Here is a 21090-nt window from a genome sequence, read left to right as displayed (position 1 = left end):
TCTGCTTCAAAGGTGTTTTGCCTAAATGGGTTTGTGTTAAGATATTAGGTCGATCACTCCGCAAATTTCCCTCTGCTCAGAGCTCAGAGCCAAGCTCCATGAATAATGCAGCTCGGAAGCAGGCAGCCTGCAGCCTGCCCGCCTCTGCCTAGTGTGCCCAGCGGTCCCTCTGACTCACCCCTTCCTTCCCCAGGGGCCAGAGCTGTCCCCTAAATTCCCATTAATCCTCACAATGGCTCTGTTGTGTCGATGGGGTGGGGTTACATCATCAGATTCTAAGGTGACCAGGAAGCTTTTTTTTTATCATGAAGTCAGTCATGATTGTGTGGGACCAGGAGAACCTCTTGCTCAGACTTAGCCTCCAGTCAGTGTCTGAGCCTGGGCTCTCTGCCTCTCAGTTCCAGCCTAGTTCCCCAGGGTCTGGGCCTCCAGAGGGGGTGGAGCTCCAGGGTTGGTTTGGGGCGTGGCTTCCAGAGGGGTGGAGCATCCAGGGGTTGGTTTGGGGTGGGGACTCTAGGGGTGAAACCTCCAGGGGTTGGTTTGGGGAGGGGCCTCCAAAGGGGGCGGGACTTCAGTGATTGGTTTGGGGCAAGGCCTTCAGAGGGGTGGTTGTCCAGGGAGTAGAGGGACATGACCCTGGCCTACCTGAAGGGACATCTTCTGAGCAAAGATAGGGCTTTCTGGGATGGGTAACGAAGCTACCCCATAACTATTAGTTGGGGGTCAGAGAGAAAATACAGAGAATGAGACACTTGTCCTGATTGGATCCCCTGTACCACATTCCCAGTGCCTTCAGGGGCACTTCTGAGGACAGAGCCAGGAATAGCCCCTGAGCGCTTACAGGTGTGGTCAACCCCCCTATAGCAGCTGGATGAAAAGACACTGCACCCCTCTACCTTGACCCCAGCTAAGCCTCCCCAGCCAGGCCTCTGCACCATACCAGGGTATTAATGAGATAGGGGCTTTCTCAGTGAGGGGTGTGAGTTGTGAGGGCCACTCGTCAGCTGGGGAATGTGTGGGGCGGACAGATATGACTGTGATGGGGGTGTGGGATTGTGGGGTGTGTGTGAGGCCATGTGTGGGGTGATGTGTGACTGTGTGGGGACTGCATGTGACCGTGTGTGGGGTGTGTGTGTGAGACTTTGTGTAGAGCGTGTGAAACTGTGTATATGAGACAGGGTGAGTGAGACTGTATGTGTGGGGTGTGAGACTGTGTGTGGGGTGATGTGTGGAAAGTGTGTGAGAGATTGTGGGGTGGTGAGACACTAAGAGGTGTGTGACTGGGGTGTGTGAGGTGTGTTTAAGATATGTGACTGTATATAACATGTGTGACTATATGACACTGTGGGGTGTGTGGATTGTGTGATTGACAGCTGTGTGTGTGTGCAGGATGTGATGGGAAGTTGGGTGTGGTGATTGTGCGGGGCTGAGTATAAGATATGTGACTTTGGGGTGTGTATGAGACTGTGTGTGTGTAACTGACAGCTGTGTGTGTGTGCGTGTGTGTGCAGGATGTGATGGGCAGGTGGGTGTGGTGAGTGGTCTTGTGAGGCTGTGTGGCTATTGAGGAGCTCATGTGGCTGTGAGTGTGGTTGTGGGATGGATTGTGTGATGGGACAGACTGTGTGCCTATGAGGATGGTGACCCTGAGTCTGAGGATGAATGCCTGTATGTATGAGGCTGCCTACCATGTGTGCTGAGTGTCAGGTGAGGAAGGAGCTGCATCTGGCCTGGCCTGTTGTAGAGGATGCCACAATGCTGGGCCCAGCCCCTGTCTCCAGGGACTGCTCTGGTCTAACCTGGTCCCTGGTCCCCAGAACAGCCTCCTTAGCCCTGGGTCTCCCCCAGAATAGATAATGAGGTCCCAGTCCCCCAGCTCCTGGTTGCTCTTTGATACCCTCTGCCCACTTGGCCTTCCCCACACTCCTTAGTGCTGTGCTCCATAAACACCATTGAGTTGAGGGTCACAGGATTGGGCCACACCTGGCAGTGCTCAGGGCTTACTCCTTGCTCTGTGCTCAGGGATCACTCCTGGCACTGCTCACAGGGCATCTGTGGTGCTGAGGATCAAATTCGGGTCTGCTGCAGGCCAGCAATTGACTTAATCCCTGGACAGTCTCCACCCAACTCCTATTGGGAGGAGTTTCTTCCCCTACCACAGGGGAAGCTCAGAAAGGCGCCCACAGCTATCCAGCAGGAAGCAGTTGGGCTGACTCAGAAGGAGACAAGGAAACTGAGTGCAGATGCAATATTTCTGCCTTGTTGGCTGCATCAGACACAGACATAACTTTGGGGAGCCCATCACCCCTCGCTCCCCTTTAGTGTCTGGCTGCGTTGAACTTCCATGACCCGGCTTGGGATCTGCGTGTGCTCTCCCTGCCAGCCCACATCTAGCCCGAAGACCCCGCGGCCTTATCCTTCTCTCCCTTTGCTCCTCTCTGAGCGCCCCATCTCTCTACTGTCAAACAAGGAGTTGGTATTGGTGTGGGGAGAAGGGATTTGGTTGGCAAAGGCCCGGTGTGCCATGCTTCATGTACAAGCCTGCAAGTTGCTTGCCCTGAGTCCCAGGAGGGCAGGTACCATATCACTTTTTCTGCAGCCAGAGCCTGGCACCTAGCTCCTGTTGGTGCCTTTGCCTCAGATGTCTGGATGCTCAGTGTGGCCATGTGGTGATTGTGAGCAGGGGGACAGTAGGGCTCCCAGTCCTAGGGAGGGTGAGGGTTTGAGCACCTTTGTGGTCAGCTCCTACTATGCCCCTTCCATGCTGCTGTCATGTTTCAGAGAGTCTTCCTGTCATCAGGCATGAGCCTAGAGACAGCCCCCCCCACCCCCAAGCAGGTAATCATGGCCCAGTAGAGAAGGGCAGTGCAGAGGGTTGCTATCAGCTCCTGGTAGGGGAGGCTGACTCAAGGGGCAGAGAGGGCATGAGAGAAGCTGTGGAGGTCTAGTGGTAGGGAGGATTCTGTTAGCAGCATGAGCTCAGGGGAGTCAGGCTCTGAAGAGGCTGCTGGCTGCTTATCCTCTGCAGAGTCCCAGAGCTGGATGGCACAGCTCATCAGAGGTGGGGTCCCTCTCACTGAGACCCCCACCTCATAGCTCCCTTAGCCTGGAAATGCTGGTGGAAAGGAGGTGGGGCATTTAGGGCTTTTCTCCCTCAGATCTCCTCTGGCCCCAGTTCTGTGCCTGGAATCTCAAGTCCTGTTTTCCTTTCCCAGTGCAAACCATGTTGCTCTGAGCAGCTCCGAAGCAGCGTTTGAGCAGCATCTGAGCAGAGAGAGGACCTGGATTTTACAGCGGGAGGGAAGGGCCAGAGATGAACCCTATAGGGTGCATGGGTATGTATGTGTGCAAATGCGTGTGTACATATGCGTGTGTGTGTTACCACATGGTCCAAGTAACCCCCAGCCCTTCACCACCTCCCTCTTTCAGCCTGGAGTGTGGAGGACACCCCCTAGCTGTGTAACTCCCCCCTCTTTTCCTCTGAGTTGCAATCTGCTGCCTTCACGTTTTGCCGTAATATAGATTTTTCCACTTGATTTCCTAGGGTTTGCCTTTTCATTGTTTTTCTTTTTCTTTTCTTTTTTTTTATTTAAAAGGACAGAGAGGAAGGAAAAGAGAAAGGAGAGGAGCAGGCTCCTGGTGGCCTCTGGAGGCTGTAGCGGGGGCCGGCCTGAGAGAGGCCAGGGGTGTCCTGTCCCAGCCTGGGGGGCTGGGTTGGCATTGCAGGACTTCTCTGCTCCTTGTCTGCAGCCCAGGCTCAGGGAACTGCGTAGGCAGTGCCAGCTGGGGGGCTGCAGATGTGATAACAGGGCCCTGGGCATAAGAACAAGAGGGGAGGGCACAGGGAGGGTGGGTATGAGGAGGTGGGCATGGGAAAGGGAAAGGGAGCGAAGATGATGCAGAGGAACCGTCCAGAGGGCATAGTGCACTATTGACAGGTGTCGCCCACTGCTGCCCTGAGGGAGGCTTCCTGCCAGAACACTGGCCCTTAGGCCATCGTGGCCTCATCCTCATGCTGCTCTTGGCCCTTCTATGTAGATAGTGGCTGGGAGCAGAGGACAGGACCCAGGGTCCCTTGTTTGACTCCTCCTCTGAGTGTGGGACATGGAGTCATGTCCCATTGTCCTGCTGGCAGAGGTGCCTCCAGATAGTCAGGCCGGGGAGATGCTCAGCCACACAGACCACTGAGCCTCCCAGCCCACACCAGCCCTTGTCTGCACCAAGTCATGTGACTCGTGCTGCGGCCCTGCCTCCACTATGTATATGGGTCAGGGGGCTGCTGAGCTGGCTGGACTCAAGTTATCAGAGCCAGGCACACTCATACACACAGATCTTAGGAAAGGCAAGGGTGGGACTGAGTGAGTGTGTGCAGGGGGGCCGCCCGCATGAACAAGACTGAAGCAGGGATACTGCAAGGAATTAAGAGAAGAGATAGAAATAAGAGAGAAAAGTGAGGCCGGAGAGGTAGCACAGCGGTAGGGTGTTTGCTTTGCATGCAGAAGGATGGTGATTAGAATTCCAGCATCCCATATGGTCCCCCGAGCCTGCCAGGAGCGACTTCTGAGCGCAGAGCCAGGAGTAACCCCAGAGCACTGCCAGGTGTGACCTAAAAAAAATCCAAAAAAAAAAAAAAAAAAAAGAGAGAGAGAGAGAAAAGTGTGGGGGTGAGAGAGGGGGCTCCCAGCCTCATATCGTAGACTGAGAGCCCTGACTGTTCTCCAACACAACATTTATTGTAGACTGACTGTTCTCCTGGCAGGCATGGGGGGGACCATATGGGATACTGGGATTCGAACCACAGGCTGTCCTGGATCGACTGCATTCACATTTTCATGACCACTTTTTGTGGTCAGGAATCACTCCTAGCAGTGCTCAGGGATCTCATGGAGTGCAGAGAATTCAAACCTGGTAGGATGCAAGTCAGTGCCTTCCCTAACACTGTCTCCAGCTCTGCTCAGTCTTGTCTTGCTTTAACTATACCTTATACTCTTACTGACTTTTGTTTCTGGGTACTGAGCAGGCCAGGCCCCCTAGAGGCAGGCTGCCTCCAGATGAATGAAAGGCCCAGGCCTGGTTTGCATTTAGAAGCAGACACTAAGCCCGGATCTGGAGAAGTCCAGGAAAGGTCAGCAGACCACAAACGGAAAGGGCACAGAGGCCACAAAATAAAATGGGAAACAGGGATCAAGTTTCCAAGGTGAGAGTGGGGCAGGGGGAAGGTCTTGGCTCCCATAGGGCCAGCTGGCTGGGAGAGCCCAGCATGGCTGATTTGGCCTGAGGATAGGATTTCAGTGCCCAGAGCCTGCAGGGAGAACGGTAGCCCCAGACGGGTTCCCCACGTATCTCCTCTTCAGCCACTGAAGATGCCAGGAGCTAGGACTGAGCCTGGCAGTCCCTTTTGATAGGTGAAAGGCCCCTGTGGACCCACAGTGCTTGTGGCCCTCACTGCCCATGTGGGAGAGGCCTAGCCAAGCTCACACAGGACCCTGTTGGCCTGTCATTGGGTTGTTTTGATTTGGTGGCTCCGTTTTCACATCTTTGTAGCATGTACTTGGTCACTGAGCTCTAACTCAGCCCTCTCCTGTTCTCTTTCTCCTCTGGAGGTGATGGGCCCTTGCAGGTACTGGGGTCCCCTCCCCCCAGTGTGCATTTCCTGAGCACCTGTCAGGTGTGGGCCTGAGCACTTGGGAGGTCCCTGTGGGCAGAGCAGTGCCGGGCAGAGCAAACCACCATCTGGTCACATATGCGTGTGCAGCATTAAGGAATAGACTGAATCCTAGCTGGGTTTGAACTGCAAGAATTGGGCCAGATCATGGGCCCATTAATCAAAACTAATTAATGGATTTTTGGGAGGGAAAGCCTGGGCCTCATGTTTTCATCATGGCAGTACTTCGGGGCTACTCCTGGCTCTGTGCTCAGGGGTTACTCCTTGTGGTGCTTGGGAGACCATATGTGGTGTTGGGGGGAGTAAACAAGATGTTGGCCACATGCAAGAGAAGCACCTATCCTCTGTGCTTGTCTCCCAGCTCTGTGCAATGGATCTAAACTCCAAACTGACTATCCTGTTGTCTGAACACCCACAGTTGTGGCCTTCCCTCTGTGGTGAGGTTTAGGTGATGCAACTGTTTGCTGCTTCAGGAGCCGCTGCAGGGGGCATCTTTGTAAATGTCCAGGGTTGTCTGGTCATGGGGTGCTCTGGGCAGGAAAGGTGCTAATCTGCTCAGCTGTGCATCTTCCCAATACACTCTAGGGGCTTCGGACTCCAGTGTAAGCTGGCTGTGAGCATAGGTAGGTCTGTGAAGGACAAGACCAAACAATCAGTTGTTGCTTTTTTAATTAAAGAACCATGACTTACCAAGTTATTGATAGTTGGGTTTTAGATAGGCAATATGTCAGCACAAATCTCAACACCAGTGTCAATTTCCCTGCATAAATGTTCCCATGCTGCCCCAGCCCATGCCCTAGACCACTTTTCCACATCACATCATCAAACTGAGGCCCTAATCCTTGTTCCCCATTACTTCCCCTTTTTTTGGGGGGGGGGAGGAGAGGTTGGCCACACCCAGCAGTGTTCAGGGGTTACTCCTGGCTCTGTGCTCAGAAATCACTCCTGGCAGGTCTGGGAGACCACATGGGATGCTGGGATCAAACTCAGGTCTGTCCCTGGTTGGCTGTAGCAAGGCAAATGCCATAATGCTGTGCTATCACTCTGGCACTCCCTTTTTCTTTTTTCCTTCCCCCTCTATTTCTTTCCTTCTCTGTCTTCCTTATCCCTTAGGGTCAATGCTGCCATAGGCATTCCCCCTTTGCTAATTATATTTAATTATACGATTATATACCACAGATAAGTGATATCATCCTATGTTTGTCTTTCTTCTGGCTTACTTCACGCCACATCCTCTCTTCCAGTTCCAGGTTGCAGCAAGTCACATGATTTTATCGTTCCTTGTAGCTGCACAGGATTCCATTGCATATATGCATCACATCTTCGTAATCCACTCATTTATGGCTGGATACCCAGGTTGATTTCCTCTCTTAGCTTCTGTACTAAATGTAGCAATGAAGAACAGTGTGCATACATCCTTTTGAATGAATGTTTTTCTGTCCTGTAGGTAGATATCTCGGAGTGGGATTTCTGGGTCCTATAAGAGCTCCATTCTAAAGGCATCAAAATCCCTCCATACTGTTTCCCAGAGGGGTTGGTTAAACCAGACAACACACATTCTCACCCGTAGTGAAGGAGAGTCCCTTTCACCGCACACCCACCCCTCCAGCTCAGACTGTCCCCACTATTCAAGAGCAGTTCAGACAAGGATGAGGAGACAGTGTGGTGCGAGGGTCAGCTGGGGGCCTCTATATGTGGGAGCTCAGCAAGATGGAGAGAGGGACTGGAGAGAAAAGAACAGGCTAGTGTATTTGGGGAGCAGTGGATCTGCCTCACTAATACTGCACATTTATTTGGGGGCAGTTTATTTGTGAAACTGAGCAGCTGTGCAGCCACCTGGGACTGGCCTGGATCCTGAGCCCCTTCCATGGCGGTGGTAGGAGCCTTATGTGTGTTAGGCCCCCCAGCTGCGGTGTTCCTTGAGTGGGCTCTGTCCTGTGCTGACATAGTGGAAGCTCCCAATCTACTCAGGCCAGGCTCTTGTGAGGTCCTGGAACTGCTGTGTTCATGGGTGAGGCAGTGGGGGTGGCTGCCGTTGGCCCTGGCAGGGGAGGCACTGGCTTGGCAGGTGCAGAGTTGGTAGAATGGGGCAGTGGAGTCCTCATGGGGGACTGTGCAGAAGGACTGGGGATAGGGCTTTCCTGCAGAGCCTCAGCATCATGCAGAACTCTGGACTCCTTCGTGTTTCCTTCTTATCTCACTCTGCTCCCTCCCTACTCCTCCGTGCTCCCTTACTTCTTTGTCTTCTGTGTCTGAAGGGGCAGGGACTGGAAGCTGTCTCTGCCAGAGAGGACTGTGTGTGATGACCCTTGCTGCCTATGTGGATGCCTGGATTCATGGGAATGGGACACCCCCCTGAGTGTGGTGGTGTAGGATATATCCCTCCCTGCTGGAGAGGGCAAAGTGGGCATGTGGGGTGTGTTGGCCCTGGTCCTGGGGTGACAGAACTGAGACTGTCATAGCAGGACAGGTTGGGTCGATGTGTGACTTGGGATTTGCCAGAGTGGGCAAAGTCTTCGAGAGAGGGGGGTCAACAGAGACTCCAAACATAAGTTTCTCCTCCCTGTGATGGGGGTTTCCTGAGCCCTGAGCTCTGAGACCCACTCACCCCTGTGAGGCTCTGTCCACCTCCGCACCTCCTCCTGATCTCCTCATTGGCCTCACAGCTATGGGAGTGCTCCCCACCAGGGTGTGGGGTTTAGTGATGCTGCTCCCTGTTGGCCTTTGGCTGCGGCATGTTGGGGACTGGTCATTAGGCTGAGTCTTGTCATCCCAGGGAGCCCTTAGAAAGTTCCAGTACCCCCTGAGCAGGCCCGCTAGCAATTGTGCAGTAAACCAAGGGACAAAGCTCAGGGACTGTGTCTTCTCTGGGGACAGGAACAAGAGGGCCAGCTTTGTGAGGGAGCCCTTGCTCTCTCATGCCCCACCTTGCTCTGGATGCAGTGGAGGCTCTGCCTGGTCTACCTGTGTGACCTCAGGCCAGCCACTTCCCTCTCTGAGCCTCATCTGTAAGTCAGACAAGCATACACTCAGACCAGGCCTTCACTTCTGAAGGCTAGTAGCCAGCACACCAAGTGGCCTTGGCCAGATCCACAGCAATTATGCAAATGCTTAGTGTCTCCCTAATTTTCCTCCTCGCATCCCCCAACTCACTCCCACCCTACTGCAGTGGCAGAATCATCACGCCCAGCTCAGGGCCTGCCCTCAGACTCCTGAGCCTGTGACTCATTCGCAATTGAGCTGACAGAGCTGTGGTCGCTGCATTCTCCTGCGACCAGGGATACGTGGCTCAGAGACAGCCTTGGGCAGCCAGCCCAGTGGGTCCTCCTGGGAGCTTCCCCTGAGCCTCCCTGGCTGAGCAGTTAACCCCCATCCCCTGGGAGCAGTTAAGCCTTAAGCCCCTCTGTCCAGGGGCCCTCTGACTGCCTCGACCCAGGTGGGCCTCCTTGCCTTCTTGTGTCCATCTGTCTTCCCATATGGGGGCAGAGTAGTCATGAGTGGCCCAGTTTCTAGCCACAAAGGAACCATCTGGAAGCTGAGTCTGAGCAAGTGTCTGGGCTTTTCTGTGCAGGCTCTGGTTTTCTCCCTCGGGCCAGAGCTGAAGGGGGCTGCCGTGCTATCTGGGGGTCCACCTCCCTTTCTCTGCCCCAGGAAGTTTGAGCCTTTCTGTGGCACACTATGAATGTCCCGAGGAGCTGAAAAAGTACATATGGTGTGTGTGTGTGTGTGTGTGTGTGTGTGTGTGTGTGTGTGTCTCCAGCCAGTCACCCCGCTTTGTGTAGCCCTGGTTCCTGGGGAGAGGAATGTGGGGGCATGTGGGATGGCACAGAGCCCCTTCTGGTGGGAGAAGCCCCCAGCCTAGCTGCTGAGATTTCCTCCTTCGAACTCTCAGTGTCTCCGTCTTAGGCAGTTTGCTGGTTCCTTTCTGCCCTCCTCCCCAGGGCTGGTGTTGGTGGGTTCTTTCCCCATTATTAGCAGCCCCAAAGCCCAGTCCCCCCCACCCTGGGTATTGACCAAAGAAGTCTATTTGGAGACTCAGGGTGTCCCCAAGTGGCTGCCAGATCCTCAGCCCCAGTGGCTGGTTTGAGGAGAAGCCTGGGCCTTGGCGAGTGTTTGGTGTTTAGTGAAAAGTCAAGCTGAGACCCTTGGGTGGCTTCTTTCCACCCTGACTCAGCCACTAGGACCTCTGGGAGGGTCTCCCTTAGGTCAGTCCCCCTCCCCAGATCCAGGGGCAGGGGACAAGGCACTGTGTGGCTTTGGACTTCTCCTTCTCTTCCTGAATCTCTGTTTCTCCTGTATCAAAGGCAGGTGACTAGAAAAGTGCTGAACTTGTCCTGGGCTAGGTCATTGTGGGGTGCCATGGGAAGGAAGGATGGGTCTGGGCACTGTAAGAGGACAAGGAGGAGTCCAAGGTTTCTTTGAGTCCTGTGAAGGGTGATCTTGACCTAAGGTGACTTGTGCCCTGTCTTAGGGTGAACCCCATAACCTAGGGTGACCCCTGTCCTAGGGTGACCGCAGCTCTCCGGGCAGGCACAGCATCCATCTGCCAGGTGGTTGGGGTTGGGCATTCTGCAGATGAGTTCTGGCTTCTGTGGTCCCCAGGACCTGTCAGGCAAGTGGTGGCCAGAGGAAACCCCGCCCAATTTCCCATCATGACCTGCAGGGTTGTGATGTGTACTATGTGAAAGTGTGCGTGTGTGCGGCTGCGTATAAATACATTTGCGTGTGAGTGTGTGACTATATGAGTGTTTGTGAGTATATACATGTGTGTATATACACATATGTGCCATGTATATATGCCCTGTGAGCTGGGTGCCTGCTGAGAACAGGAGAGTCTGTCCTGGAGCCACCAGGATGTAGGCAGGGGCCTGCGGGCAACAGGATGGCCTTGTTGCTGGATCTGCAGCCACTCCCCATGAGGCTGGAGCCCAGGACCCATGTTCAGGAAGCCTAAGGTGTGCACGAATATGGGCATATTGGGGGCACTCCAGGGGCATGGCCAGGTGGGCCGCTATGGTTATTCTCAAATTTCTGCCTCCGGACGCAAGAAGGAGCAGTTTACCAAGCACTGTGCTGGGAGCATTTCTGAGCATTGATTCTCTTAGCCCTGAAGCCACCTGTGAGGTGGGTCCTGTTATTTCTGCTGCCTCAGAGAGGATGTGTCTGGGCACAGAGAAGTTCAGGGGTGGGTCTGAGGAAGGCAGAGCAGAGAATCTAACCTAGGTGTGTTTCACTCCAGGGCTAGTCTCAGGTCAGCAGCCTGTTTCTCATGTGGGTAGAGGGAGGCCTGGGGAAGGTCAGTTCCTAGGGAGCGGTGGGGCCTGACACCAGGAGTCCCCCAGGTCTCAAGCCCCAGCTGCTCCAGGCTTACATGTGTCCTCTGCAGGGGGCGTGTGCATTGCCCAGTCCGTGAAGATCCCTCGGGAGCCCAAGCCTGGGGAGCTGGACAAGCTGATCCGTCGCCTCCTGGAGACCTCCAACGCCCGCGCTGTGGTCATCTTCGCCAATGAGGACGATATCAGGTGGGGGCCGTGATGGGACTGGAGGCTGAGTGCAGGATCTGGGGACCCTTGGGCTGGGGCACCCTTTCCCTCTCTTGTGTTTCCTAAATCCATCCTGCCAGCAGGTCAGCTGAGGCCATGGATTTGGGGCCTGAGCCTTTGGATTCTAATCCTCTTCTGCTGTGTGATCCCAGACAAGCGTCTTCATCTCTCTGGGACAGACTTTTTTTTTTTTTTTGGTTTTTGGGCCACACCCAGCAGTGTTCAGGGATTACTCCTGGCTATCAGAAATAGCTATCAGAAATAGCTCCTGGCAGGCACGGGGGACCATATGGGACGCCAGGATTCGAACCAACCACCTTAGGTTCTGGGTCAGCTGCTTGCAAGGCAAACGCCGCCGTGCTATCTCTCCGGCCCCTCTGGGACAGATTTTTGTTGTTCATACAATCAATGCTAATGCCCGGCAGCGTCTGTTGAGTGCAGAAACGTGCGCAGAAGGGTCCTAATAGGGTCTGGCTTGGGCCAGAGGAGAGACCAGAAGGCTGACCTGTCTTCAGGGAGCCCCAGATGAGGGGAGGCACAATCCTATAACTGGGGATTTGGCCTCTGCCTTGAATCTGGGGGGGGCCCTCTCTGACTTCCTCCCTCAGAGAGCAGGTCTGAACCCCAGAACTCGGCCCCCTACAGTGGGGCTGAGTAGCCTCCATGCTGGACCCCATTCTACACCTTTTTCAGAAAGCCCCACCCCCAGCTGAAAGGGAGCAGGTTCTTGGGGAGCCCCTACAGAGGGGGGGCTCCCAGAGCCATCAGGGCCTTGCAATTTTAGATGGGGCCGTTTGGCTGGGGCTTCTCCTGCTGACCCATCCAGTGCCCGCCACAGAGAAAGGAGAGAACCTTCTTGGTACCTTTTCTTGACTTCACTGCCCAGGCAGGGGTGGGGTAGGAGAGGATGGTGGGGTGGAGTGGGGGAGGATGGGGAGAAGGATGGAGGCCCCGAGGGAGGGGTGCTGGCCAGAAGTGTGGGAAGCTCGGCATTTCTGGAAACCCATGAGCATTCCCAGAAACAAACAGAAGCAAAAATAGACCCAGGTGACTTTGGAGGGGTGTGTGGGAGCTCTGAGCCTTTCTACTGGCTGGAGCCAGAAGTATAAATAGGGCTGTGGCTGTAGCTGTGAGTCTGAGGCCCCCACCTCCCAGTCCTGTGCCCTGGGGCGGGTGTGGGGAACCAGAGAATGGGTGGGGGGCAAGAGATGATGGAGGAGGAAAGTGGAAAGGATTCCGGGCAGCCCCAGGCCCTTCCACCTAGGCTGGCTGTCTCCTGCATGGCCCATCCTCGGTCCTCCTCCCAGGGTCGGACTTGGCCAGTGGTTTCTGCTCCTGCCCTTGGCTGCTATGTGACCTTGAGCAGGTTGCTTGCCTCCTCTGTGCACCAATCTCTCAATGGAAGCAGCTAGGTTGAGGGGTGTGTGGGGGAGAGCTGAGCTGGGGCCCTGGGTCCAAGTGGGCCGGGTGGGGGTGCAGGCTGTGCCCCAGGGGTGGGGAGGGGTCCAGAGGGAGCTCAGCCCAGGGCTCAGGAGCCGGTCGCCAGGTGGGATTTTGTTTCCACAGGCGTGTGCTGGAGGCGGCGCGGAAGGCCAACCAGACGGGCCACTTCTTCTGGGTGGGCTCTGACAGCTGGGGCTCCAAGAGCGCGCCTGTGCTGCACCTGGAGGAGGTGGCTGAGGGCGCCGTCACCATCCTCCCCAAGAGGATGTCGGTTCGAGGTAGGTGTTCCACCCTGTGTTGTTCTTTCTGCCCCCCTGCCCCTTCCTCCTTGGCTCCCCAGCTCTCCACATCCTCTTTCTTTCTTCCTGGCTGAGCCTGGCAGGATTCTGGATCTTTCTTCCTCCCTTTACAGATATTTTGGGCCTTTCAGGACACAGGAAATGCTCCTTCACCCCCAAATATTTCCATCCCTTCTCAGACTGGGTCCTGTGGCAGGAACTTGCCAACAGGCTATGAGAAGAGAATGCATGGGGCCGCAGAGATAGTACAGTGGGTAGGGTGCTTGCTTTACATATGGCTGTCGTAGGTTCGATCCCCCACATCCCAGAAGGTCCCCCTGTGACCTAGAAGTTGTGATCCCTGAGTACAGAGCCAGGAGTAAACTTAAGCTCTACTGGATGTGGCCCCAGAACAAAATAAAAAAACAAAGTCAAGAATGCCTGTGAGGGGTAGGGGCTGAGAGCTGGCAGAGCCCAGGGAGGTGAGGAGGGTCGAGGCTGGCAGATTCTCTGGGCCAGAAAGCTTGATGTTCTGCTGGTGGGTCACTTTGGCAGGGACATCACTGGCTCCCAGAGCCCTTCACTTGACCCAGAAGCTAGAGTACAGAGTGAAGCTGGAAAGACTGCAAATATCTCCTCAGGTCCCCATCCACAGGGAGGGACAGGCTCAGGACCCCCCCAGTGTCCTCTGTGACCCTGAGACCTCTGTCACAGGTCCCCCACACCCTCTTTCCCACCACTCCAACACGTGCAGAGCAGCAGCTTCTACATTCGGCATTGTCACCTACATATGCCAGTTCTCTAGTCTCCCCGGCATCCCTGGGAGAACTTTGATCCACATTTAGTACATGAATGAGGTTCAGAGAGAGAAGATGACAGAGAGTGGCAGGAAATAGAAGCTGAGCTGGGCTTTGAAGCCTCACCACACAAGGACCCTCTTCTTCCAGGGAGAAGCCTGTGGAGCAAAGGTTCTCCTGGGGTGGGGGGAAGCGATTTTGACAGGCTCCCACACATTTGGGGGAACATCTGACCATGTTAGGAGCTGTGGGGTTGCCAATCGGATGGGGCACCTCGGTGGGGGAGTCAGGGGCGCTGGTCACAGCTCATGCATGCAAGCCACATCCCCCAAATGACTCCCAGGCTTGTGGTCCCCAGTGCCCAGGAGAAGGCAGTTTAGTGTGGGCAAGGGGCATGCAGCCAGCTGTGCAGTTGTGAAATGCTTGGTTGGGTTCCACCCAGGCGGCATGGTCACGGGATAGTCCTGGGGCAAAAAGGGCTGCAAGGAATAGAGTTAGCCCCCATCAACCTGTAGTGCTTTCCAGCTTAGTTGGGGGGACTCCCTTGGGGCCTTAGGAAGAGAGGCTGAGGTTGTCAGGGATGGGTGAGTTCTGGACTCGGAGGTCCTGCTGTATGGTGCCATCCCCAACCCTCTGTGGTGGGATCCGCCAGAGCTTCAAAACCAGCAAGCTCAGGGCCTTCCATGTGTGTGCACCCTCCCTATTCCTATCGTCTCTTCTCGTCTCTTTCTGCATTCCGCTCAGGACCTCCAAACTGCTCCTCCTTCAAGAGGCCCAGTGTTAGCACTCAGGCGTTAAAAGGGATGTTAAAAGGCGGCTGAAAAATCCTCATTGCATTCTTGTCTTCCATAAAGGCAGCTGCGGGGAGATTGCACGCCCCCCCCCCCCCCGGGACTTCATACAGCCCTTTTCATTCGGCATGAAATGAAATGCTCCACGTTTGCTTCTCTCTGGCTGGGCTCTGCCTCAGACCGTGTGCTCCTCCCTGCCTGTGCCACCTCTTAAGTCTGGGTACCAGGATGGGGTGAGGATGGGGGAAGGCCTGTGGAAAAATGGGCGCCTGACGTCCTGGTATGCTGGTTCCCTGCCAGGCTTCGACCGCTACTTCACCAGCCGCACGCTGGACAACAACCGGCGCAACATTTGGTTTGCTGAGTTCTGGGAGGACAACTTCCATTGCAAGCTGAGCCGGCATGCGCTCAAGAAGGGCAGCCATCTCAAGAAGTGCACCAGTGAGTAGGCGCCAGGGGACGTGTCATGGGCGTGGCCTGTGGTGGGCGTGGCTCGAGATGGGGCAGGGTGATAGGGTCAACCCTCAGGTGGGGTGGGACCTATGGTGGGCGTGGCTTGAGATGGGGGAGGGTGATAGGGCCAATGCTCATGCCTGGGTGGGCGGGACCAGGAAATGGGAAAGTGTGATAGGACCAACGGGTGGGACAGGGCGGGGCCTATGGTGGGTGTGGCCTGAGATGGGGCAGGGATAGGGCCAACGCTTAGGGGAGGAATGGGGTGGGGCCTATGATGGGCGTGGCCTGAGATGAGGCAAGGAGGGATGGGGCGGGGCCTATAGTGGGCAGGGTCAGGGATGGGGCAGGGCCAGATATGGGGCAGGGTGATAGGGCCCATGCTCAGGGGAGGGGTGGGGCGGGGCCTGTGATGGGCATGGCCTAAGGTGGGGTAGGGTGGGCGTGGCCTGAGCTGGGGCAGGGTGATAGGGCCAACGCTCAGGGAAGGGTTGGGGCGTGGCCTATAGTGGGCGTGGCCAGGGATAGGGCATGGTAATAGGACCAACCCCAGGGGTGGGCGGGACTCAGGGTGGGGCCGATGCAAGAAGGCGGCTTAAGGTCTGGTACCCATCTCTCTACTCACCACCCAGTTCTAGGCCACAAGCCTTGCGTGACTGCAGAGTGGGCAAGGAGTTCCTGGGTTTTGGTGGAGGCCTGACCAGCCTCTGACTGCCCTGAGGTTCACTTGGCATCCAGGGAGACCCTACAGAGTTGAATTGACCTTGGATGCTCTGTGCAAAGTTCCAGTGCTCAGGTTATGAGCAATTTACAGAACTCTCTGTAATCCCTGGGGATGCTTGGAAACTTCACAAACCCCAGTTTGATTGCTGGGTCACGCTTCCCCCATTCTGAAGCCACAGATAGAATAGGGATAATGGTAGAGATAAAGTGATCAAGTGAGAAAATCCCTTGGAGTTTTGTCCTCCTGGGGAGACAAAAAGCAGGAGATAAGTAAGTGATGCTTATACCAGAGGGAAAATGTGCAGAATCAGCTGCTGAGAGATTGGGATGGCCACCTGCGAAGGCCTGTCTGGACTGTGAGTTCCTGGGCTGGAGAAAATAAGACTGGGCTCCCCTCACTGAGGGACAGAAAGGCTCAGGGAAGGAAAGAAGACAAGGAACCAAGAGCCCATATGGAAGGTTCTAGAATAGAATTTGAACCCAGGTCTCAGCTCCAGGACTTCAGCCCTTGAGAGTGGCCATGCTGATACGTCCACATTTGGTTATATTCATATGGGAGGGATCTGTGAAGTTTTGGGGGGCAGCTCTGCAACAGGAGCTGATCTCAGTGATACTGAGAGAGCCTGGGTGTCCCTCATTCTGAGTGGTGCTTGAGCAGAGAGGCCAGTATGCGCCCGACTGACCTTTACATATGGGCAGACAACCATATGTACTGGGCTTGCTTCACTGGCCCCAGGAAGGGACACATTGAGTGGGGTGTGGGTTTGTGGGAAGGTGGCGGGGCAGGTGGGTCACCTTGGGTGTCTAGGGTCCCCTGAGAATCATGGTCACTCAGGAAGGAGGCTATCTTCTGGAGTCCCAGGCAGTTCCTATGTGGCTGTAGTTGGTAATGTGTGTGTATATTTAGTATGTCTAAGGAAGAAGGGATATATGTACATGTTTTATGTGGGGTTTAATGCTTCTGGGTAAACTAATACATTTCACTATTGATTATCCAAGATACTTTTTTCTTTCAAACTTTTTTTTTTATTATTTTAATTATGACAACAAAGATGCAAAGAAAGAGGACAGGGTAAAGTTACAGTGGAAGCCCAATCACCCATAAACAGGATTCTCAGTAGTTCCATCGATGATATCCCAGCCTTGAACTTTCAGCCAAAGAACATTAAGAAAAACAAAACTGAACCCATGTACAATACAATTACTTTGTCCCTCAAATCCCCAGTTGTAGTACATATTGTTTCTTAGCAGCACACCATATAATCTAAAGATATTAGACTTATGTAACTCTTTAAACATTGAGGGCAAAGTACATTTATCTAGTTCCATGCACATGCTTACTAGTTTAAGTTAACCTCAAAAGTTTTAATGGGTTGTTTTTCTTAAGGATTGGAGTCAAGAGAACATAGTAAAAAACGATATTAAAGTGGCATTTGTTTGCATAGGCCCACCAAAACATAAGGGACATGGAAAGACAAATTATGGTCTAAATACATGGAGACCCTACCCCTGAAGTTTCCTGGCACAGGACTGACTCTAGGCTCCAGGCAAACTAGTTTGTCCAATTCAAGTCATAGTCTGTAGTGGCAATACACCTCCATTCCTCACATAGTCTCTGTTGTTGGTATTATTCTTCTGTATTAAAGATCCTGGAGTCTGCATATCCCATATTGCAGTCAGGATGGTGCAGAGCATCCTCTCGTTTCACCTCACACTTAAGAAGCAATAGAGAGAACCATGTCCTGTAGAGCAGGTCATCGTTGTTGTCATGTCTTCTAGCAGGTCATTGTTGTTGTCACGTCTTCTCAGTGTAAACGGAAGTGTCTTATTAGGAGGTCGATGTCACACCCTTGGTAGTGTCTTTCCTGGTAGAGGACTGCTTCCACCAAGATACTTTTTGTTTGTTTGTTTTTGGGTCACATCCGGTGGCACTCAGGGTTTACTCCCGGCTCTGTGTTCAGAAATCGCGCCTGGTAGGCATGGGGACCATATGAGATGCCGGGATTCAAACCATTGTTCGTCCTGGCTCAGCTGCGTGCAAGGCAAATGCCCTACTGCTGTGCTATCTCTCTGGTCCCAACATACCTTTTTTTGATGTACTTGTTTGTTTGTTTGGGGGGTGTTAGACTGGGTGGGGTTCAGGGCTTACTTCTGGCTCTACACTTAGGAATCATTTCTGATGGATTCAGGCAACCATATATAGAGCCAGGGATTGAACCTGGACTGGCTGTGCATGCCAAATGCCTACCTCTTATACTATTACTCCAGTCCCAAACCAAGACTCTTTTAAAGACATAAACTCATTTTATTTTCACAACAATTCTAGGGGCTCTACACAATTTTTAAATTTATTGTTTTTGGCTACACCCATTTGACACTCAGGGGTTACTCTGAGCTATGCGCTCAGAAATCACACCTAGCTTGGACACTGGGACATATGGGACACTGGTGGATCGAACCACGGTTCGTCCTAGGTTAGTGCTTGCAAGGCAGACGCCTTACCTTTAGCACCACCTCTCCAGCCCCAATTCTAGGGTTTCTAATGATTCTGTATTATAGAGGACAAGGTGGAGTATCAGAATGGCCAAGTAACTTTACCAAGGCCACACAGCATTCACTTTCTTAGGCAGCAGTCATAGCTAAGGTGTATACCTGGGTTTGGGAAGCTGAGCCCTGATGGGTAGGATGACTATGGAGCTTGTATATGCCCCCTTTCCTGGCATAATTATTGAGAGACCCCCATTTTTGTTTTGAGGTCACACCAAGCATCACATAGAGGTTACTCCTGACTCTGATCAGAGATTGCTCTTGGATGGCTTGGGTACCATATATTGGATGCTTGGCATCAAATCTGGGTTGGCTGCATGCAAGGCAAATGCCCTCCCTGCTGTACTATGGCTCTGGTCCCAAGATGAGTCCCTCTTATTTTTTAAGGTGCCCAGTGGGATGGAAAATTGATGTATCTGATGATAGGACACCAGCACTTGGGTCACCAGCTCAGGATGGAGATGGGTGAGACTAAACTGGGGACAGGCTTGGTGACTGGCACCTCCCAGTCCCTGTGTGGAGCACCTCAGAGGGGATGGCCTTCATGGAGGTCCCTGCTGGTCTAGAGGGACCCGGGGGAGAGGGCTTGGAGGGTTCCAGGAGGCTCCGCCCAGATGGCCACGCTCAGGCCAGGATTCTGCAGCCGTCCCTGGTACAAGGCCAGGGTGTCCTCGACAGCTCTAAGGGGGGAGTTTGGGCAGCTGCAGAGGAAGTGATTGGGGAAGGATGCCAGAGCAGAGAAGAATTCAGAGGGGTCCCCTTTGCTGTGAGCCTGTGGTGGCTCTTTGCTGTCTCCTCTGAGAAGTGGAGTGACAATGAGCCAGTGAGGGAGAAAGTGCTCCCACACATTTTTACAACCGCCCGGAAATGTCTCCAGGCCTCACTATGCCGGAGCTTCCTCTGGGAACTTGTAAAGGTTCGGCCCATCCTACCTCTAACCACCCACTCAGGGCCTTGGGCAGGGTGAGTTTTTACTTTAGTTTTTTTTTTTTTTTAAACTTCCCTGCTGGTTTTATGTGCCTTTAAGATTGGGAATCTCGGTGTGGGGGGCTCTGCTCCTTGGGCTCTGTTCCCGTGGGACCGCTGGGGATCTTTTCAAGCCTCTGAATCCTGCCTGCCACCCCCAGGCTCTGAGGTTGGATCTGGGGCTAGGTGCAGGCTGGGTGCCCGGAAATTTGCCTTTACAAATGCCCCAGGTGGTTCTGCAGAGAGGCCAAGCGTGGGAGCTGCTGGCTCAGAAGGGAGCAGCTGTGGGAGGGAGGAGGTGGGCACTCTGGGCAGGAGGGGAGGTGCCCCCGACCCTACCCAGTTGTGGGGGGGGGACTGGGATGAGCAGAGGGTGTGAGGGGAGAGTGTGTATGTGGGAGGGACACTGGTGGTAAAGCTGACCTGGTTCTTTGGGTATAAAAGTTTAGAATAGAAGCTTTAAAGTGTGTGTGTGTGTGTGTGTGTGTGTGTGTGTGTGTGTGTGTGTGTGTGTGTATTTTTGGTTGTTGGGTCACATCAAGTGGTGCTGGATATGGCTGGGAGGTGAGGGCCCTCTACTTGGGGTTTAGTCGACTGAAACTAGGTCTCTTGTTTGCAGTATGTGGTCTACTGCCCTTTGAGCTCTCTCTGGCCCAGTAGACATTTTTTGTTTGTTTGTTTGGGTTCTACCCAGCACTGCTCAGGGCTTACTCCTGGCTCTGCACTCAGGGATCACTCCTAGTGGGGTTCAGGGAACCAAGTGCAGTGCAGAGGATCGAACTCAGGTTGGTCACATGCAAGGCAAGCCCCTCCACTCGTTGCACTCACTATATCTCCAAAACTCTGACCCTCAGCTAGCATCTCACTGTGACCTCATGTTAGGTTTGGTGAATTTGCCCTTGTCGGGTAAAAAAAAGGTGTAGGGGAGCTTCCTGGGATGTTGGTGGGACTTAAGGCCCACCCTGGCCTCCCCAGATCTTCTGCTACCCCAGGGGCTGCCCAGCACACACCTCAGCAAGACTTTCATTGTCCTCTCCCAAGTATGAGTTTAGATGGATCCTTTGGAGAATGTCTGGGAGGCAGGAGGTCCAGGGTGATCCCTGTGCCTACTCCTCTCCCCCATGATGACTGTAGAATGAATACCCTGAAGGGAGAACAGGGATAGAGAGGTCCTGGGCCTCAGCTCCTCTCCCTCCTCCCTGCTGTGTGACTGTGAGCTAATTATTTATTCATTTGCTTAGTCATTCTCTATTTATTTTGGTTTGTTTTTGTTTTTTGGGCCACACCTGGCGATGCTCAGCATTTACCCCTGGTTTCTCTGCACTCAGGGATCACTCCTTGCAGGGCTTGGGGAACCATATAGGAGGCCAGAGATTGAATTCTCGTTGGCAGTTTCCAAGGCAAGCACACTTCATTACCATACAAGGCACAAATGCAAGGCAATCTCACCAGTCCCCATTTTTTTATTTTTAGATTTTGGGTCATTCCTGGCAGTACTTAGGGCTTATTCCTGGTTGTGGTTTATCTGAGTCCTGATAGTGCTCAGAGGACCATATGCAGTGCTGGGATCAAACTGGGGTCAGCTGCCTGCAAGGCAAGAGCCTTAACTTCTGTACTAACTCTCCAGCCTTTGTGACCAGGAATTTAAAAGTGCCTGTTTTGGGGCTGGTGAGATAGCACGGAGACAGGTGTTTGTGTTGCATGCAGAAGGACGGTGGTTTGAATCCCGGCATCCCATATAGTCCCCCGAAACATGCTAGGAGCGATTTCTGAGCGTAGAGCCAGGAGTAACCCTTGAGTGCTACTGGGTGTGCTGCCGAAAACAAAAACAAAAATGTGCCTGTTTTGTAAGTGGCAGGACAGTTTGGGGCATAGTTCATGGTG

The 21090-nt window shown here is 53.7% G+C and overlaps 1 protein-coding gene across 1 annotated transcript in view; it reads left to right on the top strand.

Moving 5' to 3' along the window:
- GRM4 (glutamate metabotropic receptor 4) overlaps positions 1–21090 on the top strand; it is a 99934-nt gene that overhangs the window by 52484 nt on the left and 26360 nt on the right. Inside the window, exons 3-5 of the mRNA XM_049765241.1 lie at positions 11052–11187; positions 12775–12929; positions 14818–14958. Coding sequence (XP_049621198.1) covers positions 11052–11187; positions 12775–12929; positions 14818–14958 — 432 coding nt within the window. The remainder of the gene's footprint in view (positions 1–11051; positions 11188–12774; positions 12930–14817; positions 14959–21090) is intronic.

The sequence above is a fragment of the Suncus etruscus genome, chromosome 18, assembly GCF_024139225.1.
Source record: "Suncus etruscus isolate mSunEtr1 chromosome 18, mSunEtr1.pri.cur, whole genome shotgun sequence".
In the NCBI taxonomy this organism is placed as follows: Eukaryota; Metazoa; Chordata; class Mammalia; order Eulipotyphla; family Soricidae; genus Suncus; species Suncus etruscus.
This window is presented reverse-complemented; position numbering and strand designations above follow the sequence as displayed.